We start from the raw sequence: 27,111 nt of genomic DNA on the forward strand, positions 1-27,111 counted from the left end.
TGTATGACTTACAACAGTCTTATCGTTGATTTTGTTTACACTTTTTGGCTACCATCTTGCACATTAATTGTCAGTATTGAAACTAAAAACTCAAGTTGTCTTCATATTTTTAATCGTGTTGGCTAGGCAACACATGTATTAAATTTGGAACGATACAGAGAAGATTAGCATGTCCCTGCGTAAGGATGACTCGCATAATCGTGAAGCGTCTCCAATTTTTTTGCACTTGTTTTCCACTCACATTTCTAAATATTTTCAATTCTTTAAAATATCTTTATCAACTGTATTAAAACGGATTTACGGCTAAAGGCATGAAAATGGTATAGATCAAATAATCATTTGATCGTTTGATTGATTTAAGCCAAATAATGTAAACACATTATGAAATGAATTGTATGTTTTTCATCAAGTTTATTCATCATCTGACAAAAAAATATTTTACAGACTTTTTTTTTTTACGTTAGTGCGATGATAAATTGAAGCAGTTATTTTATTTTAGCAAACATGTATATTCTTTTTTTACGAGTAAAAATGACGTGGCCATAAAAATCTTACACAAGAGGGCAGCAGAGTTCATCGTATGTAAGGCAATTTGTCACATTTTATTAAAACATTTAGTAATTTATAATGTGTTTAGAATTTTTTTGTAGAATTGCGTTTACAGGGACTTTAAGTGTTTAAAATATTTTACAAGTTTTAATAACAAGATTTGTTGGTCATAATAATGGTCTTATTTTTGTATGTTACTTTTTCTTACACCCTTGTTTTATTAAATTGTTTTCTAAGTGTTTTACGGCTATAAAAAAATAAAACCTATGCTAACAAAAAGTCACTGGAGTAAAGATTGTTGCCGCTATTTTACATTATCGCTCTCTATATGTTTTATTCAATTTATATTTACAGGTCTTCCATTATTATTCTTATGGTTTAAATTACTACATTGAGAAAACGACTAAACAAAAAAGTCATATGCTGTATGTTACTTTTCTTAATATTACACGAGTTAAGAGGTTAATAAAACATTGTTTAAAAAATCGAAACACACCATGAAGAAATGTTAGAAATTGTGTTAGAAATGTACGCCATAAATTTGTCTGGGTGGCTATAATAACACATTTTTTTCTGTGGTGTGACAAACTAAACTCAGAACGCATAGGCCTTAATTTTGACTTTACATGGACTTTAAGTCCGATGGTGGCACTACAATTGCAGAAAACAAAGCGATCAATTATTTTCTATTCCCCCACTTAAGAAACAGAGAGAATATTCTTTGTTGAACTTCGAAAGGAAAAATAGACAAAACATGCCTGTTGTCATCACTTGTCAGGGCCAAACTGTTATTGTTCCACGTGTTTTAAAATGACATCCAGTTTTCTCGAAACTCCGCCTTTCAACTCACAGCCCCGAGACGCCATTGGTCAAACGGTCTGTCAATCAAACAAACATGGCCCTGCCTTTTTTTTTTTTTTTTTTTTTTTTTTTTGCCTTCTAGTTTTCTACTGTATGCTGTTTGATTTGAGTGACATCACCAGTTCCGTCCCAACGCGGAAATGTGCAATATTTGTATTTTTATTATAGGATCGGTTGTCTGGCATGTCACAGACATATACTGAACCGCAACAGTACTGTAAGTGATTGAGTATGTCGCTCTGAATTATTTCCGATACTGTGTGATAATGGCGTTTTGTTGGAGGAGTTTGGAGCTTGTTCGACCTTAGTGTATATTTACTGACACGAACCTCAAACACGCCGCAACTTTAACCAGATTCAGGGAGAGAATGATGGACTGGAGACCGAAGCTGCTGCTGCTTTTCTTGCTTAGCTTCGCAGGAATCGTGTCACAGGTAATAACGGGAAAATAAATCTCATGTTTACCACTTTATGTTGCTGGTCACCATAGGGAATGTACGGGGACAGTGATATGTGTTGATCTATTTTTGGATACGCGGAGGCGGGGTGCTTTGGGGTTCCTGGAATGATAAATAAAAAATAATAAACAAACAAATCAGTATCAGAAAGAGCTTAATATTATTATAATAATAAAATTATTATTAGTTGTAGTAGTAATAATAGTAATAATAATAATGAAATGTGTGTCAGTCAGATTCATTTGTTCGAATCGGTTCAGTCGGACGGTTCGTTTGAACTGTTCACAAATCCCATTCACTCAAAAGCGTTCCTGCGCTGCCTTTTAATGTTAATTTTATAGTGATTTTGTTGTTTTTTATAATTATGTTTTCGAATAGGTAGTGTGGGTTGCATTTCGAACTAATATTTGCCATAACTAATTACATTTTTGCATGCATGGAATATTATATAATTGAAAGTAAAATATTATCAATATTAGGCTACAATTTTTTTTTCTGGTACCGTTAACTGCATTATACCTACTTCAGGGTTTTATTCCTGATCAAAGTCATTCCGAACAGTCGAGTGATTTACAAACGATTTGTGAATATTTTCGATCGGATCATTTAAAATAATCAGTTCAAAGGATTCATTTCGTGAATCGGACTTTGTCGGACATCCAAGCAACAAGAGTTTGGAAATCAGAAGTTGGAAACACACCGTAGTAATAGTTTTTTTTTTTTTTTTTTTTTTTTTTTAAGTTTATTTCTCTTTGTGCTCTTACAATAGTGTCATATTACTCGAGCCTGAGCACGAGACCTGCATGGCCGCGCGCTTAATGGGCTTGTACTGGAGAGCTCGCGCAATGTAACGCATTGTTCCCATGTTCCCAGAGCGGGTGCACAGTGTTATAACAGGAGTTGCTATCTTGTGTGTGGAGAAAAATAGAGTGGTCAAGAGTGCTATATGATAATTTCTTTTGATAACTTACTGGCTCGTGTTTTTTAGGCTTCAGTCTCAGTTTGACCAGAGTATATCACTGTTTTATTGCCCTCAGGATGAATCATTCTAAATGTATAGTATTATATCTCCTCAAATACCAAATTATTCTATGCATTAATAAAATAATGGCTTAATAATGGCCTCATAAAAGTATATGTAGTTATGTTGGTGTATTTTGTGCAAATTCTACAGTCAACTTAATTGTAGGCCTTCATTACAGGGTGGACCCAGCTAACAATAATATGTTAAAAAAGAAAGTTTTGCTATCTTTCCCATTAGGTTATGAAATATATCTGCTTGTTCCCTGAATGTTCAAAAACACCCGTTTTTTTAAACGTTTTAAAATAGTTTTTCTTTGTTATGCAAATCCACACAGCTGTATAATGTTAGGCAGTTTTTGGTAAATATAGGAGTGGCATCAAACAACTATGAAGAAGGATATCCTGGTTAATGTCTGTTAACCGTGCTCTCTTTCACAAACACACACAAACCTCTGAAACTATCAGCATCCCTTATAGACACAATGGTTTTAATAACATATATTCTTACTTTAACTCTTACAGACATGTGGACTTTTTTAGATTTAAAGCTAACTGTTTTTTAAAAAAAAGTCTTCACATGTAGCCAAACCTGTACACACAGACACACATTTTAACTATTTATTTAAGTCCACTTGAAAGAAATGATTTACAGGGACGTAGTATAGATGCAGTCAAATATGCACATAATCAAGGACCAGTGGCATGCAGCAGATCTTAAATATATATATATATATATAAGTGTTTTTGGCTACATATCAGGTAGCATTTAGTTTCAAATAGTCTGATATCTACAGGTGTTTTTCTGGTTTTTCTTTCAGTGTGAGGGAGGAAGTTCAGTCTCACTCCCTGAGTCTCTGCTCTTTGTTTCTACACTGGATGGAAGTCTACATGCCATCAGTAAACAGACAGGAGATATCAAATGGACACTAAAGGAAGGTGTGTGTGTGTTTGTGTGTGTGTATCTGCATGTATGTGCATTACAACAAGTGATAACAGAAAGAATATGATCTGATCATTTCACCTTCTCTCTCCTAGATCCCATCATACAGGTTCCTGCATATTTCCAAGAGTAAGTGTTCAACAGATTCAGAAACAAAGTTAACATACACTACCATTTAACAGTTTGGAGTCTGTAAGTTTGTTCGGTAACACTTTACAATGAGGTTCATTAATTAAGCAGTAGTTAATGTATTAACTAACATGAACTAACCATGAGCAAAACATTTGTTATTGTTTTTGTTAATCTTTGTTACACTAGTTAATACAAATCCAACTGTTCATTGTTTGTTCATGTTAGTTCACAGTGCATTAACTAATGTTAACAAGATTTTAATAAAGTATTAGCAAATGTTGAAATTAATATTAACAAAGATTAACAAATGCTGATTGCTGAAGAAGTATTGTTCATTCTTAGTTTATGTTAACCAATGAACTTTATTGTAAAGTGTTACCGTTTGTTCTTTAATAGTTTTGACAGAAGTTTCTTCTGCTCACCAAAGCTTCATTTATTTGATCACAAATACAGTAAAAACAGTAATATTGTGAGGTATTATTACAAACAACTGTTTTCTATTTTTTAAGCTGGATTTTCAGCCTCATTCATCAAGTCTTCAGTGTCACATGATCCTTCAGAAATTATTCTAATGTGATGTTACAGAAAACAGTTGTTAAAGGGATACTCCACCCAAAAAATGTAATTCTGTCATCATTTACTCACCCTCAAGTTGTTGCAAACCTGTATGAGTTTCTCTCTTCTGCTGAACACAAAGGAAGATATTTTTAAGAACGACTTTTTTTTGTCTTTATAGTCTTTCATCAAATTGTTTCATCATTCCTTTACCAATGACATCGCTTAAGCCATGCAGGCTATTGGATAATGTTATCAATCGCCAATTACCAATTTGTGCATTGTTTTTAAAAATCTTGTATTCAGATCTGACTTCATTCTTGTATGTGATGCTTACTTTTCCCAATCCAACTTATATTCTGTATTTACATTTATTTTTCAACTCTTGTAGGCCAGGCTTTTTACCGGATCCCAATGATGGCAGTCTGTATGTTCTAGGAGGCAAGCATAAAGAGGGTCTGATGGTGAGTGTCACAGGGAGGGCTGTAAATGTTTGTCTGAGACAGTTACAGCTCATGTCATTTATATGAATCTCCTCTGCAGAAACTCCCGTTCACTATTCCAGAACTGGTCCAGTCTTCCCCCTGCAGGAGCTCCGATGGAGTGCTCTACACGGGTAACGTCAAGCACGTTTGTGTGTTTGCAATGTCTTATGGTGAAATCAGTGTTTGATAGTTTTGCTTAGCAACTTAAAGGGATACTCCACCGTTTTTTCATATTAAACTATGTTATTCCCTTCACTAAGATGAGTTGATACATACCTCTGTCGTCTCAGTGTGTGCACTCAATCGCTCTGGCGCGCGAGACACTTTGAGTACTTAACGTTAGTTAAAGCGTAAGTTCACCCTAAAATTCTGTCAGTATTTACTCACCATCATGTTGTTCCAAACCTCTATGTGTTTATTTGTTCTGCTGAACACAAAGGAAGATATTTGGAAGAATGTTTTAATCAAAAAGTTCTCATTCCCCATTGACTACCATATTTATTTTTTCCTACTATGGCAGTCAATGGGGAATGAGATCTGTTTCATTAAAACGTTCTTCCAAATATCTTCCTTTGTGTTCAGCAGAACAAATAAACACATAGAGGTTTGGAACAACATGAGGGTGAGTAAATGCTGACAGGATTTTCATTTTTGGGTGAACTAACCCTTTAAGGTAATAACATATTTTAATATGAAAAAACGGTGGAGTATCCCTTTAATCGGCTAGCTTAGCTTTTTTGTAAGTGTTTGCATTGACTTGATAACATTAAAGGGATCGTTCACCCAAAAATGGAAATTCTGTCATTAATTACTCACCCTCATGTCGTTCCAAACCACTTTCGTTCATCTTTTTCACAATTAAAGTCTAAATTCAATCTGTTAATCATATAAAGCAATCGAGTCTCTTCAGAAAATTTGGAATAAACCGCTCAATTCATTTGTGTTCAACAGAAGAAAGAAACTCATACAGGTTTGGAACGACATGAGGGTGAGTAATTAATGACAGAAATGTCATTTTTGGGTGAACTATCCCTTTAAGGGGTGTGGGAACCCTGATAGCATGTTCATAAAATGTGAAACCTGTGGAAAGCTGCACTCTCAGTTATGGTACTGTCTACATTCCCAGGTAAAAAAGAGGACACCTGGTTTGTGGTTGATCCTCAGACTGGTGAAAAACAGACAAGCCTGAGCACCTCCTCCTCAGACTCCATTTGCCCCTCTGCCCCTCTGCTGTACATCGGCCGCACAGGTTCGAACACACATACATGCACCTGACTTTGTTTTATAACTCGGCACACTCATGCCTGTCTACGTGTGTCCCTTTGCACATCAGATTGATTCTGACACTGCACATATATTTTTAAAGTTTCATTTATTTATATCCTATATATTTAACATGTATGGTAATATTGCAACCAGAACACCCTAGCAACTGCATTGCATCACCTGGCAACCACCAAGGATAAAAAAATTTACAGCTGACCTATTAAAAAAATGTTCACAGATTTAGTTGCAATGCATTCTAGTGGCAATGTAGCATTCATGTGTTTGAAAGAAGCCTTTATGCTCACCAAGGTCACATTTGTAAAATAAAAATACAGTAAAAAAAAAGATACAGATTTTTTAAAATAAATTAATCCTTTTATTCAGCAAGTATAAATTTAATCGATTAAAAGTAATAGTGAAGGCAAATTAAGTTGGTGAGTGAAAACTTTGTAAATCTTTTCTTTGTTCTTTTGTCAAGAGAATAACCAAATAACAGATTCTTGATTTTATTGCATTTTAAAAGATGTCCCAACTTTTCTGGAAATGGGGTTGTATATTAAAATAGAAAATAACTATTATAAATTGTAATAATATTTCGCAATAAATCTGTTTTTAGAGACTTCTTTCAAGAACATAAAAAAATCATACTGCCCCCAAATCATGTGACGCATGTATGTCTGCAGAATATATGATCACCATGTATGATACGAAGACTCAGGAGCTCCGCTGGAATGCAACCTACAACGACTACTCTGCCCCTCTCTATGATGACAAAAAATATGAATACAGTAGGTTTTTTTACTTTACAAGCCAATCTACTGAATTTGTAAATGAGTGTGTTGGCTATGTTTTTGGATTTCATCATGGTTGCGTGTGTCTGTGTATCACAGAGATGTCACACTTTGCATCCAGTGGGGACGGTCTGGTGGTCACGGTGGATCGGGACTCTGGTGAGGTCTTGTGGATGCAGAAGTTTGATTCTCCAGTGGCAGGGTTCTACTTGTGGAGTCAGGACAGTTTGAGGCGAGCTCCTCACATGACAGTGTCAACAGAAACCCTGCGTTACCTGACCTTCACTGCAGAAAACACACAGTCTCAGACCATGAAGTGGGCCTACCAGTTCACAAAGGAGAACCACAGCACTAAGACTCAGCTAGTGTAAGACAATCTTATAATAGTATTTTTAAAACCCATTTATTTAAAGGGATAGGTCACTCAAAAATACAATTCTGTCATCATTTATGCACCATTTTGTGCCAAACCTGGATGACAATAGAGTGGTGCAGGAATGACGTAAGAAACCAGAAGACTAATTCGCCGCTGGTTCCTTCAAGATTTGCATATGGAGTTTTATAATGTTTTTTTTTTTTTTTTTCGATTTCTGTGTAAAATAAAGCCTGCCTCTCACCCAGTGAGTCCAATGCATAATTCCACACACTCTCTTAAATGGACAGTTCAATTAAAAATGAAAAATAAACAAAACTTGACTATACTTTAATGTTGTGTTCTATAGTGTAAATTATGTAAATTTTTGAAGCAGTACATTTTTTTTTTTTTACGTTTTTAATAAGTTACTAGATAAGTCATCTGTGTGTGGGTGTGTGCAGTGTACGTTGTAGAACAAAACATCAAAGTATCGTCATGAATTGAAAAAAAAATGCATTATAAAATCCCATAGGAAAATCTCCAAAGAACCAACAACGAATTAGACTTCTGGGTTCTGATGTCATACCTGCACCACTCTATTAATTATAAAATTGAGTTATTACCAATCGGCAACCTTCCGGTCTCTCTCTTGAATCTGACACGGAAGTGACTTAAACTGCAATTCATCGACTGGCCACTAGAGACAGGCTCCAAAAGAGAGTCAATCCGCACTTTCATGACGTAATGCCGCTTTGACTGTCGGGTAGAAGTCTGCTGCTGAGCAATCTTTCAGGCTCAGCAAAATTGTGCATCGAGGGCGCATATCAGCTGCAAATGTGTGCTTACCAGCACTCTTCTGAAAACTAAAATGACAAAGGCGACACTCTATGCTCTTTTGGACTTAACAGAAACACGTCGGCCATTTTATTCTAGTAGACCCAAAAAACAAAATCAATACTTTGAAAAAAGGCATAATTGGTCCCCTTTAATCTAATTATGTATTTTGTTTGCATATTTTGATAGTCCCACACTCTATGTTGGCAAGACGGACTCTCATCTGTATGCTTCTGCTTCCCTTGTACATAAAGGTGTTGCAATAGTGGTAAGTTCAACTATACATTTTTCAAAACCTATAGTAAATCTTCCTTCTGATTAACCTTATTCTTTTCCCATGGAAGCCAAAAGGTCTCACTCTTGCACGCATCGAGGGGCCCATCACAGCTGGCGTCACAATGGGTAATGGGCGGCCCGAGTGTGAGATCACGCCTAGCACTGATGTGAAATATCCACCAGGAAGCAGCACCTCTCTGCAGAATCAGTGGCTGCTGATAGGTACGGTCAACCAATACATTTGAACACACAAAGTATTTATCTTTATATATGCTCAGAGTCTCTAAATTGCACTCTGGCAATATTTTGAATTTTGGCAATAAATGTTTGTTGACCATCTTTTCGTCCCATGAAGAAAACATATATATACGTTTATTGAATAGGATAAACCTCTTGAGATGAACCATCTCGTTTTCGAGGGGGTCCTAATTTACAATGCAAAACAGAACAAGAGAACAAGGGACAAATCAAACACATTACAATAAGACAAATAATAAGACATAATAATAAGACAAAAACAATACCACATTTAACAAACTACAACAAAAACGAGAAAAAAATATATATGTTTTTTGGTGAATACAACCACTTGATAGCCACACAGAGGCTGTGAACAAATACTTAAACAAATACTCAAAAGCTTATAAATCTTAGTAAAGTATGTTTTTTGAAAATATGAAAATGCAGAAAGTTGTCTGTGATGGGAAGGTTTAGGGGATAGACAGTTTGTACAGTATAAAATTCATTATGTTTACGTAATGTCCCAATAAAACACGAAAACCCATCGTGTGTTTATGTATGTGTGTGTGTGTGAGTAGGTCACCATGAAGTCCCTCCTGTGGCTCACACCACCATGTTGAGAGATTTCCCAGAAAACCTGCAGCGCTCTGGTGATGTCATCCCACCTCGAGGTTCTGGTTCTTTCCGTTCTGCCTCTCACCCAGTGAGTCCGATGCATAATTCCACACACTTAAGCAAAAAATTAAGAAACATTCATTCACAATTAACAATTTGATAGTATGTGTATTATTTATTTTTTGATAAACGCATAAAATGATATGCTTAATGTTCTCACACATAGTGCTATTTTCCAGAAAATGTTCAAAAAGTAATCTATAAATAAAAGTACCGTAAAGTAATCAAGTCTTCTGAAGTCATATGATGGTTTTGGTCGAAAATGTATTTTTAAGGTAATATAATATTAGTTATTATTAACAGAAAAAATGTCATAGTTCTGATACCTTTATATTGTGATTGATTGTATATAATGGCTATTTCCATGTTGCAAACTATGCTGAGAATAATGCTTGAGTTAGCTAAAGGGGGGATTAGCATGAATGTTGATTTGTGAGCTGAACATTCTTAAATGAAATTGTGAAATAAGCTGAGATTCAGATGACAGTGTCTATAGTATTTTAATAAGTGGTTGCAGGCCCTTTAAAATCTCATGCATGATGAAATTGGCAAGCATTTCCAACAGCCAAGCACAAACTTGTCATCTTTTGTTTACAGTTGCCACCAGTAACAAAGCACAGCTCTTCCCCCGTTTTGCCAGACTCCTTGACCTCTGACCCCATGACCGTGCTGGTGGTGACGCTGCTGCTGGGAGCATGGGTTGCCTTCCTGCTAACACACAATAGGGTGAGTTATAGATTTAGTGAGATTATTTGGGTGTTAATTGGTATCAGGATCAGTGTTCCTCTAAAGTAAGTAAAGTATAGTATAGTATAATCGCATCCAAAATAAAAGTTTGTGTTTACATAATATATTTTTTGTGTGCTGTGTATAATTCTTTTGTATATATATAAATACACACACATGCATATATTTAAAAAAATGTGTTATTCATTTATATTTATATATAATATAGATTATGTATTTATATATATACAGTATTTACGTGCAGATAATTCTTAGATATGTATGCATGCATATGTATTTATATATATAAAATAATTATACACAGCATACACATATATTATGTTAGCACAAACTTTTATTTTTGAATTGCAATTAATCTTTGCACAGCCCTAGAATATATATAATTTATTCATCATTAGTGGTGACACCACCTATACACCTATATACATATTACCATTTATACACACACACACACAATGTGGGCTTAAAGGGTTAGTTCACCCAAAAATGAAAATTCTGTCTTTAATTACTCACAACTCATGTCGTTCCCAACATGTAAGACTTCCGTTCATCTCCGGAAGACTAATGAAGATCTTTTAAATTAAATCTGAGAGCTTTCTGTCCCTCCATAGACAGATATGCAACTACCAATTTGACGCTTCAAAAAGTTCATAAAGGCATTTTAAAACTTATCCATATTGATTGAGCGGTTTAGTCCAAATTTTCTTAAGGGACTCGATCACTTTTTATGATGAACAGATTGAGTTTAAGCTTTATAATCACACTTTTTTATTCACATAACACATGGATATTATATACATATAGACCTAAATAGATAATATACATATGTTATATAAGAAAGTACTCAAAAAAATTGATTATTGTTCTTTTTTCGATCAGCATGTCAAAATATCCCTGAGGTCCGAAGAGTCTGTGGACTCCAACCCTTTGCCCGGACTGACCAATCAGAGCGCTCCCTCGGGGTCCAACACTTCCCCCTCATCATCATCATCATTATCAACCTACAACAACAACAGCAATTCAGGGAAGACTAGCTCTGTTCCATCCAATCAAACACAGCCATTCTCAAGCAAAGACTCCGCCCCAATAACGACATCCGGCCAATCACAGAGTATGGGATCTATTCTACTGAGCCTCATTAATGAAAAACAGAAAGAATTTTTTGTGTAAATACAATTAAATCCAAGCTGTATAGCTATCCATAATTAAATGTATGTTTTATATGACTAATTATATGAATATTTTTTTAAAGAAGGATATTACAAATTTACAAAAATTTGTTCTTCTTGTATTTCATGAGTGAGGCCCATTGATTTTCATATTTATCTAAATAAGCAGTTTATTTCATTTACAAACCTATATGTTATTCACTATAATGCTAATTTTAGTTAATGATGTTTTTTTAAGTGAGTAACTAATGTCAGATGTATTATTTCTTAGCGCATTTGAATTGTTATTTGTGTGTTCATTTTCTTCAGATGAGCAACATGACGTTGTGGAAGTTGGTAAAATCTCCTTCAGTCCTGCGGAGGTGTTGGGCCATGGGACGGCAGGAACCTTTGTGTTCCGGTGGGTGTTCATGGATTGTGATACTAGTGTACTTGTGAAGTTAAAGTGTAATTTTGACAAATTTTAACCTTGCTTTGTATTGTTACAATGTCGGTAGCATGTGTAAATGAACAATGTTTATTCGTTGTTACCTGAAACGAGAAATTCATGTTTCTTTGTTAGCAAAAGCAAAATGCGTTCGGACTTTTGACACCATTATATGTAAAAGTTTGTTTAGAAGTATTTCCTTCTAAAACAAAGTAGACAGTATTTAAAAGCTTAGCCATAGCAGACTACTTTCAAACAAAATTCACCTTTCTATTGCATAGTCAGCCGAATTTTATTGAAAATGGGGTGAAATCCCCATTTTTTTTATATATAATCTGAGCATTTTGTTTTGTTCATAAATTCACTGGTGTTGTCCACACAGGGGTCAGTTTGACGGTCGGCGTGTGGCGGTAAAGCGTATCCTTCCGGAGTGTGTAGAGTTTGCTGAGCGAGAGGTTCAGCTCCTCCGTGAATCAGACGAGCATCCCAACGTCATCCGTTACTTCTGCACAGAGCGGGACAGACAGTTCACTTACATCGCCATAGAGCTGTGTGCTGCCACACTCCAGCAGGTGTGTTTTAATGAGTGTTTGTGTGTTGCTAATGTTTTTGCCTTCCACTGTTCTTTCACTGTCATATCATTATTTGTGAAATCTGTCTATATGAGAATTTTATCATTCAATTCTACATTCTTAAAAATGCTGGGTTGTTTCAACACATGTTTGGGTCAAATATGGACTAACTCAACCATTGGGTTTAATCATTTAATTTAAAAAAATTAAAACAGTGGTTAGGTTGAAATGACTGCCTTGTGAAATAACTTTCCTTAAAGGAGTAGTTCACTTTAAAAAAAAAATAAAAATAAACTTTTGCTGATAATTTACTCACCCCCATGTCATCCAAGATGTGCTCGTCATTCTTTCTTCAGTCGAAAAGAAATGAAGGTTTTTGATGAAAACATTCCAAGATTTTCTCCATATAATGGACTTCATTGGGAACCAAACGGTTCAAGGTCCAAATGAGAGAGTTCTAGTGCAAACTGTTCAAAGGGCTTTTAACGATTCCAGACGATGAATAAGGGTCTTATCTAGGACCCTTCGAGTCATGACTCGAAAAAAGATTTGTTCATTTTGATGAACGAGTTTGAACAGGAGAGTCACGAACGCTCATCACTTAAAGTGAACTACTCCTTTAAAGAGACTTATGTTCAAGATACGTTCTCTGGCAAATATACAAAATGCTTAATTTTAAAAGATGGTTTAAGGATTTAGATATTTCTTCTAAAAAACATGAAAAAATAGTGATATACTGTATTCTCTATTTTTTAACTGTATAATACATTTTCAGTATTCAATTTTGTCTGTATTTTCAACTGTACAATCACAACCGATCTGTTTCCATGCACTCTGATTTGTTGTTTTTTTTCCTGTTTTGTTGTATGTAGTATGTGGAGGACCCGAGCTGTCCTTACTCAGGCCTGGACCCAGTGTCTCTACTGGACCAGACAATGTGTGGCCTCACTCACCTTCACTCCCTCAACATCGGTGAGTAACTGTTGTCATAGCAACTTCCTTCCTGTAACATAAAAATGCGTTATAGTTGCACATGCTAGTATTGCATTGCACTGATGTTTATTAAATGTGTAACTGGATAGTGAGGGCATATACGCAACCCTCTGACATATTTTAATTGCGTGACCCTCTCGTACTCAGTTCACAGGGATTTAAAGCCACGGAATATTTTGCTCTCTCTCCCGGGGGCATTGGGTCGAGTCCGGGCTGTGATCTCAGATTTCGGCTTGTGTAAGAAGCTTCCAGATGGTCGCCATAGTTTCAGCCTACGCTCTGGAATACCAGGAACCGAAGGCTGGATTGCCCCTGAATTACTCATTAATGCACCAAAAGGGAACCCTGTACGACAAACACACACGTCACACGTTGAGTTTTAAAAACAGATGCTGTGGTGTACTAAATTTTAAAAACAAAATAAGATTATAAAGATAATTCATTGTATTGTTTCCTCTATTTTTATCTCTTTAGACGAGTGCAGTGGACATATTTTCTGCCGGATGCGTGTTTTATTATGTGACGTCCAAAGGACAGCATCCGTTTGGTGATACTTTGCGCCGTCAAGCTAATATCCTCTCTGGAGTCTATAACCTCGATCACTTTATGGAGGATATTCATGGTTTGTGTTCATGCTTGTGCTGATGTTTCAGAAGTGTCCGGCTTTGTTCCATCATCAGTAGAAATGATTTGTTTGTTTTGCATTGCCAGCAACTAATAACTGTGTTGTTTGGCTGATTAACAACTGTCTTTTAAAGGGGACCTATTATGCCATTTTATTAAAGTCTTGATTTTCTTTTTGGTGTCTAATAGAGTAGGCTTTCACTACTAATACAACAATATTCTTATACTATACTGTATTCTCACTTTAACTGAATAATCACATTTTCAGTAATCAGGGGTCACATAATTACAAATGATTACGTAATTACAAAAGAAAAATGTATGATTTTTCACAAAATAAATTTACAAATTTTAATTTGTAATTTTTTTTTAATTTAAAAGAGAGTTTAAATTTGAAACTTTTACATTAAAAGAAAGTTTAAATTAAAAAAAAAAGCTTCATTGGACCCCTTCAATAATTAATTTGTAAAATCAGCCTTGTTAATGTATAATACATAAAAAAAATACAATATTTTTTTTGTTTTAAAATATTATTGATTAATTTTAGGAATTTATGAGGTAAAATAAATGTTTAATTTATTTGTATGCATTGAAAAAATCGGTCATCATTTACTCACCCTTATGTTGTTCCAAACCTGTATAAGTTTCTTTCTTCTGTTGAACTAAAAAGAAGATATTTTGAAGAATGTTGTACAACATTCTTCAAAATATCTTCTTTTGTGTTTAACAGAAGAAACAAACTCGTACAGGTTTGGAACAACATAAGGGTGAGTAAAAGATGACAGAATTTTTCAATGCATACAAATAAATTAAACATTTATTCATCTTTCGCTTCATAGAGAGAGTAAATGATGACAGAATTTTCATTGTTGGGTGAACTATCCCTTAATTGGTTTTCTGTCTGTTTTGGTGTTTGTAGAGGACGTGATTGGCAGAGATCTGATTGAGCGGATGATCAGTGCTGAACCAGAGACACGTCCTTCAGCAGCGTCCATCCTAAAACATCCCTTCTTCTGGAGTCCGGAGAAACAACTGCAGTTCTTTCAGGTGTGTGTTTGTGTGTTCAGTGGACCATGATGAAGGGTATAGCGAGAACGTAAATTCATTCTTTGGCTATAGGATGTCAGTGACAGAATAGAGAAGGAGCCGGCAGACAGCCCTATAGTGGCCCGTCTGGAGAACTCCGGCAGATCTGTCGTGAGAACCAACTGGAGGATGCACATATCGGCACCGCTGCAGGCTGGTAAGCACAGCTATTTACACTTTTTTTTAGAAATATTGAATAAAATGTTGAATTTTTGGATGCATATGAAATGAACAATGCTTTATTCCATGTTCATTCATATCCATACATTTGCATGTCTAATATAAACCTTTTTTCCATCTGGTAGATCTTAGAAAATTTCGTACATATAAAGGAAACTCTGTGAGAGATCTTCTTAGAGCAATGAGAAATAAAGTAAGTGTTTAGACCTTTTGTGTGTTTCTACTACATACAACAGTCGATTACCACCAAAAAATCACATTATATAATATTATATAATACAATAATATATATACCATTAAAAAAATTGGGGTTGGTAAGATTTTTTTTATATATATAAATTTGAAGTATTTTATGCTCACCAATGGGGTCACAAGGAGAATCAATGATGGAAAAAACATAAATGTAGTCAATGCTTATTAAAACGGGTGTGCAAAATGTGAAAATAAATAGTGTTAAAGCGATAGTTCACCCAAAAATAGAACGTCTGTCATCGTTTACTGACTCTCAAGTCTAAACCTGTATGAATCTCTGTGTTCTGTTGAATTTAGAAGATATTTTAAAGAATGTCGGTAACCAAACAGTTTCTGGTCCCCACTGACTTCCATAGTATATATTTTTTCCTTCTAACGGAAGTCAATGGGGTCCATCAACTGTTTGGTTACCCACATTCTTCAAAATATCTTCTTTCATGTTCAACAGAAGAAAGAATTATTAAAATACAGGTTTAGAACAACTTGAGGGTGAGTAAATGATGACAGATTTATTTTTTTTTATTTTTTTGGTGAACTATCCCTTTAAGAGCGTGGTTAAACAAAGGTTATTAAAGGGATAGTTCACTTTAAATTAATTTTTAAACACTTTCAAACACTTCAAAAACACTTTAAACACTTCAAATTAATTTTTGGTATGTTTTAGCTTACCTCAAGGGCATCCAAGATGTCTTTGTTTCCACAGTTGTTTCAATTTTGATAGTTTTAGGTCAAACCGTTCGTGTCTGTCAGTCATATAATGCAGGACTATAGTCACCACCTCAAAGAGTTGGTGACCACTTGGACAACCACTTGGACGTGGCTGTGGTTATAAGAGGTAAAAACGATATAAATACTGTTCGTTTTCTCACACAAACCGCTCGTTTCATGTCTTAGGCCATCGATATGTACTTACATTTACGAGTCATTAAATCATGTTTAATTTGGACTTCTCTGTGCATGCTCTTTGAGGTGGTGACCATAGACCTCCATTATATGACTGATAGACACGGTTTGACCTAAAAATATAAAAATTGAAACTACTGGGATACTAAAACAGCACCCGCTCCCCTCTACAACAACAGAGGCTGGAGTTTTTCTGCGCTCAAGCATCGCTAACAATATAATATATCCTACTGTTTCTCATGCTCAAAACAACCCATCCACTAGTGCTCCATTCTACTAGTGACGGCTGTGTTAAATACACACACGCTCTTACAAATATGGGCACACCATTTTAAATAAAAATAAGCTCTAGTCTAGCCTCATGCAACCTCTTTGCTGAATAAATTAATTTTAAATAAATAAATAAATAAATAAGAATCTCCCAAACTTCTGAATAATATCATATATCATATCATTTATCCTGACCTCTCTTCTAATGTTTTCAACAGAAACATCATTATCATGAACTCCCATCAGAGGTTCAGATAGCTCTCGGTGAAGTCCCTGATGGCTTTGTGACTTATTTTACCTCCCGTTTCCCCCGGTTACTGCTTCACACGCATTCAGCGATCAGCATCTGTGCCCCCGAGAGACTGTTTCACCCGTACTACCACCACTAAACATCCACAGAGACATACTTGTTTGTTCCTACACTGGACTGGAGAGGAAAAGTAGAGTGCTCGAGGAAACGGACACCTTGAGGACTAGCTAAAGACTAGCAATCTATAATTATGGATGTCGGAACTGTGAGCATATTTCGTTGTAGGGGACTGCAGACAATTTTCTCATAAACATCCTAATGGGCTTGCTGATTTTAATGCCTATGCTTTTATAGAGACAGGTTTTATAGATCAGATAAAAAACAAGTGAGTTACTGAGTGTATTAATGGGCTTTTACAAAGCTGCCATTTTTCGCTGCTGGCTTTGCTGCTGGAACCAAATAGTTAAGAAATAAAAAGGCCTTATTTTCTGAATAGTTGGCATCAGCCTATAGATTGGCATATGTTCCACCATTTTTGTTTTATTTTAGTTCGGCTTTAAACACACAAGATTATAGAATCTCCATCTAACTACTTGTATTCTTAATAGGTAGAATTCTACTACTACGTATTTTTATATTAAGGACATGGTTTCTTAAAGGGATAACTCACTGCAAAATTAAAATTCTGTCATCATATTCACCCGCATGTCGTTTTAAAGTCATATGACTGACTTTCTTTCATAAAACACAAAAGAAGAAAGTTTTGAAGACTGCAATTTTCCATTCAATTACAATGAGTGGATGGTTTCAACTTTTATAAAGGGTGAAAAGTATTCTAAAAAAATATGTTATATATGTGGTCCATCTTGTGCAGTATATTTCAAGTGTTTTGAAGCCAAAACAGACAAGAGTCATCAGAAACATTTTCATTTTTGGGTGAACTATAGCTTTAGCCAAGTGACATGCTAAAAGAATGATTCAAGTCAGCACAACATCCATTGATATTTGCAGATATATAAAGATCTTTGATCATTTGTGTACTAAAAACAAGAAATATTCTTTTTTTTTTCTCTGTCATATTGTACACCAAGTGTACTGTTCATGTATTTGTGTGATTCAGATAAATTGCAACTGACCCCCCCCCCCCCCCCCCCCCCCCCTTTGTGATTTTAATAGCAGCTTCATGCTACATTTATGGATCTTTTACAGTTTTTCATCCTTATCTCTCTTGTGTTACAGCTTTGAAACACAAATATGGTGTTTCCTTAAAGTATTTTTACTACCTGCTGTACACTAGTTAAAAAATATATATTTTTATAAATTAAGTTTTGAGGATATTTACCACTGGAACTATTCACCAAATGTGGACATACTCGTGCCTTTGTTTTTCTACCAAATATTGAGGAAGTGTATATGTTTTACAAAACAAAAATCTGTATTTTCATTGCACAGAATACTGATTGAATCAGGTGGTATTCACACACTGGGATAATTACAAGCTACTCAAAAAATATCATTAACTTAACATGGTGCAGATGCTAGTACCATGGTAATTTTATGTGCCATTTTACTATAGCAACTACAACAGAACATTGGCTAACTTGATGTAAAATGTTTCAATTAAACATGTTTTACACTAACTTGGTGCCCTGCAAAATACTTTTGGCTCTGGTTATACTTTTATACTCTGGTTTTTTGTTTGTTGCACACACACAAAAAAAATTAAATAAACTGTATTTTTAAGCATTTTGTTAGTATTTAAGTTTTCCCTGCTGTTTTATTTTATCCATGATAAATCAGTCAGCTCCTAACAGAACAAGTAAATCCCATCTAGTCCATAATATTATGTTGTTGTGGTATATGCTTTTATTTTGCAAATCTACGAAAAATAGTGCAAATAATTTGTCAGCTTTGTGTTTGCTAGAGTTACTCAAGCTAAAAGGGATAGTTCACCCAAAAAATAAAAATTCTGTCATCATATTCACCCTCGTGTTGTTCCAAACCTGTACAAGTTTGTTTCTTCTGTTGAATGGAAAAGAAGATATTTTGAAGAATGTTGTTACCAGACAGTGTTTCCCCCCCCCTTATTATGAAAGTCAATGGCTACAATCAACTGTCTGTCTGGTTACAAAACATTTTCCAAAATATCTTCTTTTGTGTTTAACAGAAACTCATACAGGGTTGGACTTGGAACAACATGAGGGCGAGTAAATGACAGAATTTTCATTCTTGGGTGAACTAAAAGAAAGAGTAGCTAGACAGTCAATGTTTGTTTGTGCACTCAGTGACAATGTGAATAATCGCTAGTAAGATGACACAATATTAAATAATACCGTAATATTATGAAATATTAGAATTTGATTATTGGAAAGTTTGAAACCACATAAACAGAAACGTCTTTACTGTGAATTTTGTTCAATTAAATGCATCATTGGTGAATAAAAAAGTAGAGACGCACAAGGATGACGTAGTTCACTTTAAAAAAAAAAACTTGCTGATAATTTACTCACCCCCATGTCATCCAAGATATCCATGTCATTCTTTCTTCAGTCGAAAAGATATTAAGGTTTGAAAATATTCCAGGATTTTCTCCATATAATGCACTTTAGTGGTAACTGGTAACCAAACGGTTCAAGGTCCAAAGACACTTTCAGTACAAACTGCAAACTGTTCAAAGGGCTTTCAATGATTTCAGACGATGAATAAGGGTCTTATCAAGCGAAACAATCACTCATTTCAAAAATAAATAACGAAGTTTAAGTTAAGCTCGAATGGTCGCCTTGCTCTGTTTTGTGGTGCACGTTCGTGACTCTCCTGTTCGAACTCGTTTATCAAAATGAACAAATCTTTTTTCGTGTCATTTGGTTCATTCAACGAACGAACTCCTTTAAGCCTATTTTCAGTTTTGTGAGTGAAATAAATTCTGTGGTAAAGATTTGACAATACTTGGATGTTTTGTTCCACAACATAACACACCCCCATATCAAAAACGCAAAATGCTTATTTAAAAAAAAAAATATGTTTTTAATAAGTTACTAGATAAGAAAGTTTGGAGTGCGTGTATAATTTACATTGTAAAACAAAATATCCAAGTATGATACAAAACCATATTTAATAAAAAAAAAAGTTCTCTTTAGATTTATCCCTTTTGGAATAGTCTTCCGTGTTTTGACGTTCAAAAAGAAAAAAGCTCATCTTTAACAGTAATCTTTTAAAGGTTATGCAAATATGGTGGGTGGAATTGTTTTTCTAACGAGTGAAATCTAAAAAAAAAAAAAAAAAAAAAATGAACACATAAATTTCACAGCACACATAAATTTTAATTAAACTCGTAATTATAAACTTGTATTTATCAACAATATCTAACAATCAATTTCTCTAAAAAGATCTTTATTTTGAAATACAAACTTTTCAAATATTCTTACAAATTAAAAGATTAATGTCCAAAAGCTTTTATACAAGGAACAGTCAAAAGGTAAGCAGACAAGTTCTAAAACATTAAAACATGTACAAAAGAGCATTCACATGATACAGACAGCTAGCATGGTCAAACTCCCCAACCCAGAAAAACAAGTGATAGTTCGAGAGTAAACAACAGGCCTAGAGGAGGTATTTATAGTGTAGAACCCGGAAAACTGTACAAGTGTCGCTGCTGGAATATTTAAGAGCCCTCAGACTCAATTGAGGGAGACCAGAATCAATGGGGACCTCATAGCTATACAATTTGTGACGTCAGCGGGTGGGCCATTTGCAGGCCATGAGCTTCTCCACCATGTTGCGAGCGTATCGCATACGGCTGGCCAACTCTTTACAGCAGCCGAACTCCTCGATTAAGCTCATCTTATAGGTGCAGAACTCTCGCTTCTCGTTGATGTACGTCACTGCGCCCATCAGGGGACATAAAATAAGCTTAGTGTGGTCCTGGAGGGCACAAAAAGAAAACGATAAGTTCAGTGTCAATTTGGCTCCTCGTGTATTTTGTTTGACACAAGTACCCAAAATCTGGGTTTCAAAACTGTAAATTCATTGGATGCACTTAAACAAGTGCTCAGAGGAAAGAGAACTTAGTGGTGTGCTGATTTCCTTTGCATTTCTGCTCCCAAAAGAAGTTAATTGTAACTTTTGACCACAAGCGTTTTTCGTTAGGCCACGTGATCCAAACTAACTTGTTTCCATATAATGTTCCATTTTCAAAAAATGCCGTTTATAGAGTGGATGTAGTATGAAACAATTTTCAGTGATGAACCTACCCTTACAATAACTGTCCTGTTAATAAGTAACCCTCTGTTGATCCGACTGGTGAGATACAAAAATCTGTAGCTTTCATGAAAGCCTGTCTAGGTAACACTGAGAACGAGTAAACATTGTTCATTTACATATACCAGTGTTGTTGAGAAAGTTCACTTTCTACATGAACTAGTTCGACGTTCAGTTAAAACATTTTAAAATGAACTAGTTCAGTTCATAGTTCTTTTTTTCCGTATGTTACGAGCTTTTTTTTTTTTTTTATTGCCTCAACCCATATACATCCACAGACAACAATTAATTTAATCGACGGGCAAAATTGGCACAGAAATGTATGATTTTTCCCATCCTTACCAACCTAGTCATAAAATCTGTTTAAATGAGCATACGACGCCTCCTCGCTCGCTGCTTTGTCGACGGCGGCTGCGGTGCGACACTGGTGTCTTGTGTTGCCAGACTGGGAGTTTTCGCTACATATTAAGGCCCATTTACGTGTGTTTTAGCCGGGTTTTCACTTGGAAGGCTCTTTAGAAATCTGGCACCCTATTGTTCCAAGTTAAACTGAGAGAGCGCGTGTTCAGACACCAGAATGAAAGCGTTCACACTAACGTTCATCAGGCAGTAATACAGTATGTTCAGTTCACTTTCGCCCAAAAATATAAACGTGTTCATGAACTATTGTTACACTTTATTCAGATATAGACTAGTGTCTGACTAACAAACCGCAAAAAAAATTATTAAATGAGGTCTGCATGTTGTTTAATGCCTTTTTGATTACCACCATGTCAAATTTGTAATAAATTAAATCCAGGAAAAAAAAAAAAATTAAAAAGAGTTGCTAAAGTCTTAGAGATGCTTCTCGATTTTTTTATTAAATCACTAAATTGGAATCTAGAATATTTTAAACTGAAAGCACATAATTTGGGGACATTAAAACTGAACTTTGTTGTTAAATTGTATAACTTTAATTATAACATTTAACCATTAATGCCAGGGACACACTTAACAACAACCTGGAACATTCTAAGACTGATCACACTTAGTTTCCAACAACTAAACCAGATTTTAAACACCGACTAAACGCAACAGTCTCTGACTCGGCGCGTTTGAGAATGATCAGTCCTAAGTATCAAATTACATTCATAATCAGCCTTAGTCATTACACGTGTGTCCCAAAAGGCACCAAAAGGTATTTTCTCACCTGGAAGAAGTTGATTTGCACAGTTCCGTTGCTCAGGTGCAGCACGATAGCACTTTTAGTGCGGAACCAGTGACGAAGGTACGGCAAGCGGGTAAGCTCATCCCCATCGCGGGGTGTTATGTTGGCTCCGGCCTTCAGCAAGTGCTCGCTCATGTAATTTCTAAAGTACTTGAGGAGTGTGATCTATAAGAGGGGGGAGAATGGGGTCAGCAATCATGAAGAACCAAAAACCATTATGAAACTCATTCATTGCACTACATAATTTCCAGTGCAGACAGACCTTTTTGGACAGTGCCGAGGGGTAGGAGCGAACGCTGAGGTAAGATTCGGCAGTGTTGCGGTCGATATACTGCAGACTGTCACCATCAGCGTACATGATCAAACGGGTGGAATCATTGAACAGAACACCTACGCTATTGTCACACAGCTGGTAACCTATGAAAGACAGTAGCATAAGGGCAATATTTTTGGATAGCATGTTAATCAGTATCCATGTTTTTATTTAAAGTTGCGATAAATATTCAAGTTTGACATCACAAACATGCAAGGGATAATCCACGGCTAGGGTGGTATCCGCAGAGTACATTCAAATCGTTTAATGCACAAATAGCTGTGTATTATACCGTTTCCCAGCATTTAATATAATAAATAACTTGCAGCTCAGAGCGCACAGGTGAAATCCAATAAATGTCATGTTACGAATCATCTAAACAGCAGCGCTAATGAAACATTACTTTCGGTCAATGATTCTGCCCACCAGAACCATTTCGTACAAATCCCTATTTTTTTTTTTATTGCAGTTTCTGCCAGTAATTCTCATTTGCTAACATTTCAGTGAATTACGAACAAATTCAGTTTGGATTCTGACTTACCAAGACCATATTTGTCAGAGTAGTCGACCCATTTACTAATCCAGAAGACAGGATTACAAGCAGGGTCCTCGGCTTCCTCTGTAAAGGGAGAGAGAGAGAAATCATTGCATTGTGCTCGTCAATCATTCGAGAAAGTATAACTTTTAAACTTACAAAACACCAACTGAATACATTTCGTTCGGCTTTATGTACAAAAATGCATGAAGTATACTTTGATTTCTGCTATCATACAAGTGTCTACTCTTTCAATTAAAATATAGCAACAACACTTCACTTGCAAGATGCAGAGAATTCATGTTGTTACCTTGTCTAATATAGTCTCTCTCAGAAGGCCTGGCAGTGTTGACACTGGTCAGCTGCTGCAGCATGTCACTTAGGTTGGAGTCAGGTTGATCAGCTCCATCCCTTCGCAAAATATACATTTTGTAATGTAAGCCCATTGAATACAAATATAAGCCCAAACCCTGAATTTATCACAGACTAGAACACAAGCCAAAGTTCACACTCTATTAATAATCATGGTTTTGAAAGTGTTGGCCAAATGGGTGTTCAAAAGGGATTTAAAGGGATAGTTCACAAATGCCGTCATTGCTCAGCCTCATGTGTTCAACACCTGTAAGACTTGTTCACCTTCAGAACAAAAAAAAGATCTTCGTCCCTCTATTGAAAAATATGCAATTACCACTTTAATGCTTTAAAAAGTTCATAAAAAAAAAAATTGTAAAACCAACCCATATAAAGAATGTTTTAATTTTCTGAATAGACACGACCACTTTATATGATGAACAGATTGAATTTATGCTTTTAAAAATGGAGAACAGTTTCACTTCCTGTAAAGTGTAACATCCATGTTTCTCCAATAAAACGATTTTACAAAAAAAATATGCTTTTATTCACATATAAACAATCCCGACATCTGTTGTGGTAAAATGAAGCTTAAGCATGTTCACTTGATGTGAGGTTTATTCTCATTACACTGCATGTTTGAGCTTCTGCAAGAAGTTTGTTCACGTGTCAAGCAGGTTCGGCTGAGCTTTTTATGTTTGCTGATCAAGGTTTATAATTAAATAAAAGCCTAAATTCGATCTGTTCATCATATAAAGCAATCAGGTCTCTTCAGAAAATGTGGACTACTTGTATAGATTCGTTTTATGATCTCTTCATTACATTTTTGAAGTAGGCCGTCAATGGAGGGACAGAAACCCCTTAGATTTCATCAAAAAGATCATTTGTGTTGCAAAGATGAACAAAGTCTTATGGGTTTGGAAAGACATGACAGGGAGAAATTTGACGGGCTTTTAATTTTTAGGTGAACTAATCCTTTAATAGGTCAATAGTTCTTCAATGTCTAAACAAATAAAACTGACCTTTGCTGAATATCTTCCCTTTGTGCTTCCTCCATCTTCCCCATTTTCTCAATAGGGCTGTCTGTTCCTGTACACACAGAAGAGTTGCACATAACTTACAGGCATCAATTTGCCTTTATTTTTAAGTGACAAGAATCAACAAAGGGAAAAAAAAAAAAAATCACTGAAAACCAACACAAAAAGCAAGAGTGCCAAAATACAATTAGTATTTTAAGCATGGATTTGTCTATACACATACCTTTATTCAGTGATGATAGGGGTTTACGAAGGAGGGCAGGATCCAGACTGGAGGGGGCGATGGAGAACCTGGGAGGAACAGTGAGACAGGAAGTGGGCAGCCGCACAGGCGCGTAACCGGAGGTGAAAAACTCATCGGCCAGCAGCTCGGTCACAGAAGGTCTGAGTGTAGGGTCAGCATGCAGCATCCGACGAATCAGAGCAGCAGCAACTGGATTAATGTGCTAAACAAGACCAAAAAGTCACAAATCTGTTTCACAGACCAGATTCACTTTTTACTTAAGTTGGATTCAAAATTCCACAACAGGTTGGGTTGCATTGGATTTTGAGATTGGACTCCTGATGCAAAGATACTTACTCTAGGAACCGTGTACTCATTCTTCTTGATTCTGATGTAGGTCTCCTTCAGACAGGATGTCTCAAATGGTGGCTTTCCAACCAGCAACGTGTATCTGATGGACATAACTCGGTTATCAACAATACATGCACAATTATAAAAATTAATCATTGTGCAAGGAATAGGATAAGCCATTAAATGCAATGAAAATGCTTTCATAGTTATATAAAATTAAAGTGAAACTTACAGAATGCATCCCAATGACCATACGTCCACTTCAAAGCTGTGGCCTTTCTTGCAGAGCACCTCTGGTGCGATGTAGTTTGGAGTGCCACACAGGGTCTTCTTCCTCTCACCATCAAACTCGATCTTAGTGGCCAAACCAAAGTCACCTAAAGAGTGAGAATTACAGTTAGTCTTGATTAAAAAAAAAAAAAGGTCAGGAGAAAAAAAAGCAGCAAACAACCATTGCTTCCTTACCAATCTTCACATCCATGTCATCATTGAGAAACAGATTCCCTAGTTTGAGGTCACGGTGGATAACCCGGTTGTTGTGCAAGTACTGGCAACCCTGAATAGTCTGGCGCATGAAGTATCTCGCCTCAGGCTCGGTTACTGCCTTCCTCCGCTTGTGCAATTCAAGGAGAGACTATGGGAAAGAAAGAATCAATTAATTAAAAACTAGAGCAGGCGGAAAGTTCAAACAAACTATTTACAACACACTCACACAAATCTATAAAATGTTCTCACAGAAATCATATCAAATTAGAATTCTCCAAGACCGGAATTTTTTTATGTTTCATAATTTCATTGGATTATTGGAGTACTATTTGAATTTAGATTCTACACATGTAAAAATTGATGAAAGCCAAAAAAAAAAAACGTTATCTCCGAGAAACACAAAATCAACTGACGTCACATCCTCTAGTTTAAAATCCACTAGCGGCATTCGCGATTAGAACTTTACCATACAGCAGATTATTGTTTACCATACATAAATAAACAAACACATTTATAAAATTTTAAGTTACATATTTATAAACATAATATCTGTGAAACTCAATAGGATTTAATTCGTGTAATGCATTAAACCTCAAGCGCTGTAACATACTATCAGCCAGTGACAGGAATACTGACCGTTGACGGTCTTTTTTCAAATTGGTTTCCCTGTTCTTACCCTTCTCCGACAGATTTCCAACACCACGTACACGAAGTCATCGTCCTCAAAAAAACCGTGAAATCCCACAACGTGCGGATTATCGAGACTTTTGTGAATGGCGATTTCTGAGCTCATTTTCTCTTTCTGGTGCGGCTTTAGCAGCATCGACTTCGGCACCACTTTCCCTGCGAAAACCTCCTTTGTGTCCATTTCTGTGATTTCGTAGCATTTCGCAAATCCGCCCTTTCCCAAAAAGCGACCTCGCATGTATCTCTTCATGGTTCTGGGATCCACTAGAACATCAGGAATCTCTTTCAGGGGAGCAGATTTGGGATCGACGTAAGTCGATGGCTTCGCCGTCTTTGCAATTCCAGCACTCATCGTTGCACAAAAGGTTGGTTTAAGCAAAATAAGGCACACTAAGGTCTTGAAAAATAAATAACCGAGGCGAAGATTCTTGCTCCTTTATCCCGAAACAGCATGCAATTCGCCGAACATCCACATCCGTTGCGAAGCACCGAAAACTACATTCAAATAATAACTTGAACAACTAGAAATCCCACAGTAAACACTGTTTTTAATCTTAAAACACTATATTCACTGCCCTAAAGAACGCATCTGTCGGATCTCGATGAAAAGTCTAAAAATGAAACGGGCATAAAATAAGTGTGTCGGCCCCAGCTCGGATGGGAATGCAGTGAGTCCCTGCTACTTTTTGAATTGTGCTCGATTCGTTATCTCCGCCTCTGATTGGCTGCTGGGATTTAAATTCTGACCAAA

General features: G+C 35.9%; 2 protein-coding genes and 1 non-coding gene across 3 annotated transcripts; 2 read left to right on the plus strand and 1 right to left on the minus strand.

Moving 5' to 3' along the window:
- Positions 1-115: 115 nt before the first annotated feature.
- Positions 116-220, plus strand: LOC120463833 (U6 spliceosomal RNA). The gene has a single exon (XR_005618567.2). It is a non-coding gene; the product is annotated as a U6 spliceosomal RNA (small nuclear RNA).
- A 1,277-nt stretch (positions 221-1,497) lies between these two features.
- ern2 (endoplasmic reticulum to nucleus signaling 2) lies at positions 1,498-18,049 on the plus strand. Its single transcript, XM_039652823.2, has 22 exons — positions 1,498-1,844; positions 3,710-3,827; positions 3,927-3,960; positions 4,910-4,982; positions 5,062-5,134; positions 6,130-6,252; positions 6,953-7,057; positions 7,160-7,427; positions 8,439-8,517; positions 8,594-8,747; positions 9,344-9,468; positions 10,038-10,166; positions 11,067-11,298; positions 11,666-11,756; positions 12,166-12,355; positions 13,228-13,327; positions 13,496-13,695; positions 13,823-13,970; positions 14,892-15,019; positions 15,092-15,215; positions 15,364-15,431; positions 16,882-18,049. The coding sequence occupies exons 1-22, from the start codon at positions 1,779-1,781 to the stop codon at positions 17,050-17,052; spliced, it is 2,799 nt and encodes a 932-aa protein (XP_039508757.2). The 5' UTR covers positions 1,498-1,778; the 3' UTR covers positions 17,053-18,049.
- A 2,163-nt stretch (positions 18,050-20,212) lies between these two features.
- Positions 20,213-27,069, minus strand: plk1 (polo-like kinase 1 (Drosophila)). Its single transcript, XM_039652869.2, has 11 exons — positions 26,350-27,069; positions 25,653-25,821; positions 25,420-25,564; positions 25,194-25,287; positions 24,837-25,059; positions 24,599-24,665; positions 23,536-23,636; positions 23,232-23,309; positions 22,640-22,794; positions 22,360-22,542; positions 20,213-20,834 (listed from the first exon to the last, which is right to left on the minus strand). Exons 1-11 carry the CDS (start codon positions 26,710-26,712, stop codon positions 20,646-20,648), a joined length of 1,767 nt encoding a protein of 588 aa, XP_039508803.2. The 5' UTR covers positions 26,713-27,069; the 3' UTR covers positions 20,213-20,645.
- Positions 27,070-27,111: the final 42 nt, after the last annotated feature.

The sequence above is a fragment of the Pimephales promelas genome, chromosome 6, assembly GCF_988280905.1.
Source record: "Pimephales promelas chromosome 6, fPimPro1.hap1.1, whole genome shotgun sequence".
NCBI classification, from domain to species: domain Eukaryota; kingdom Metazoa; phylum Chordata; class Actinopteri; order Cypriniformes; family Leuciscidae; genus Pimephales; species Pimephales promelas.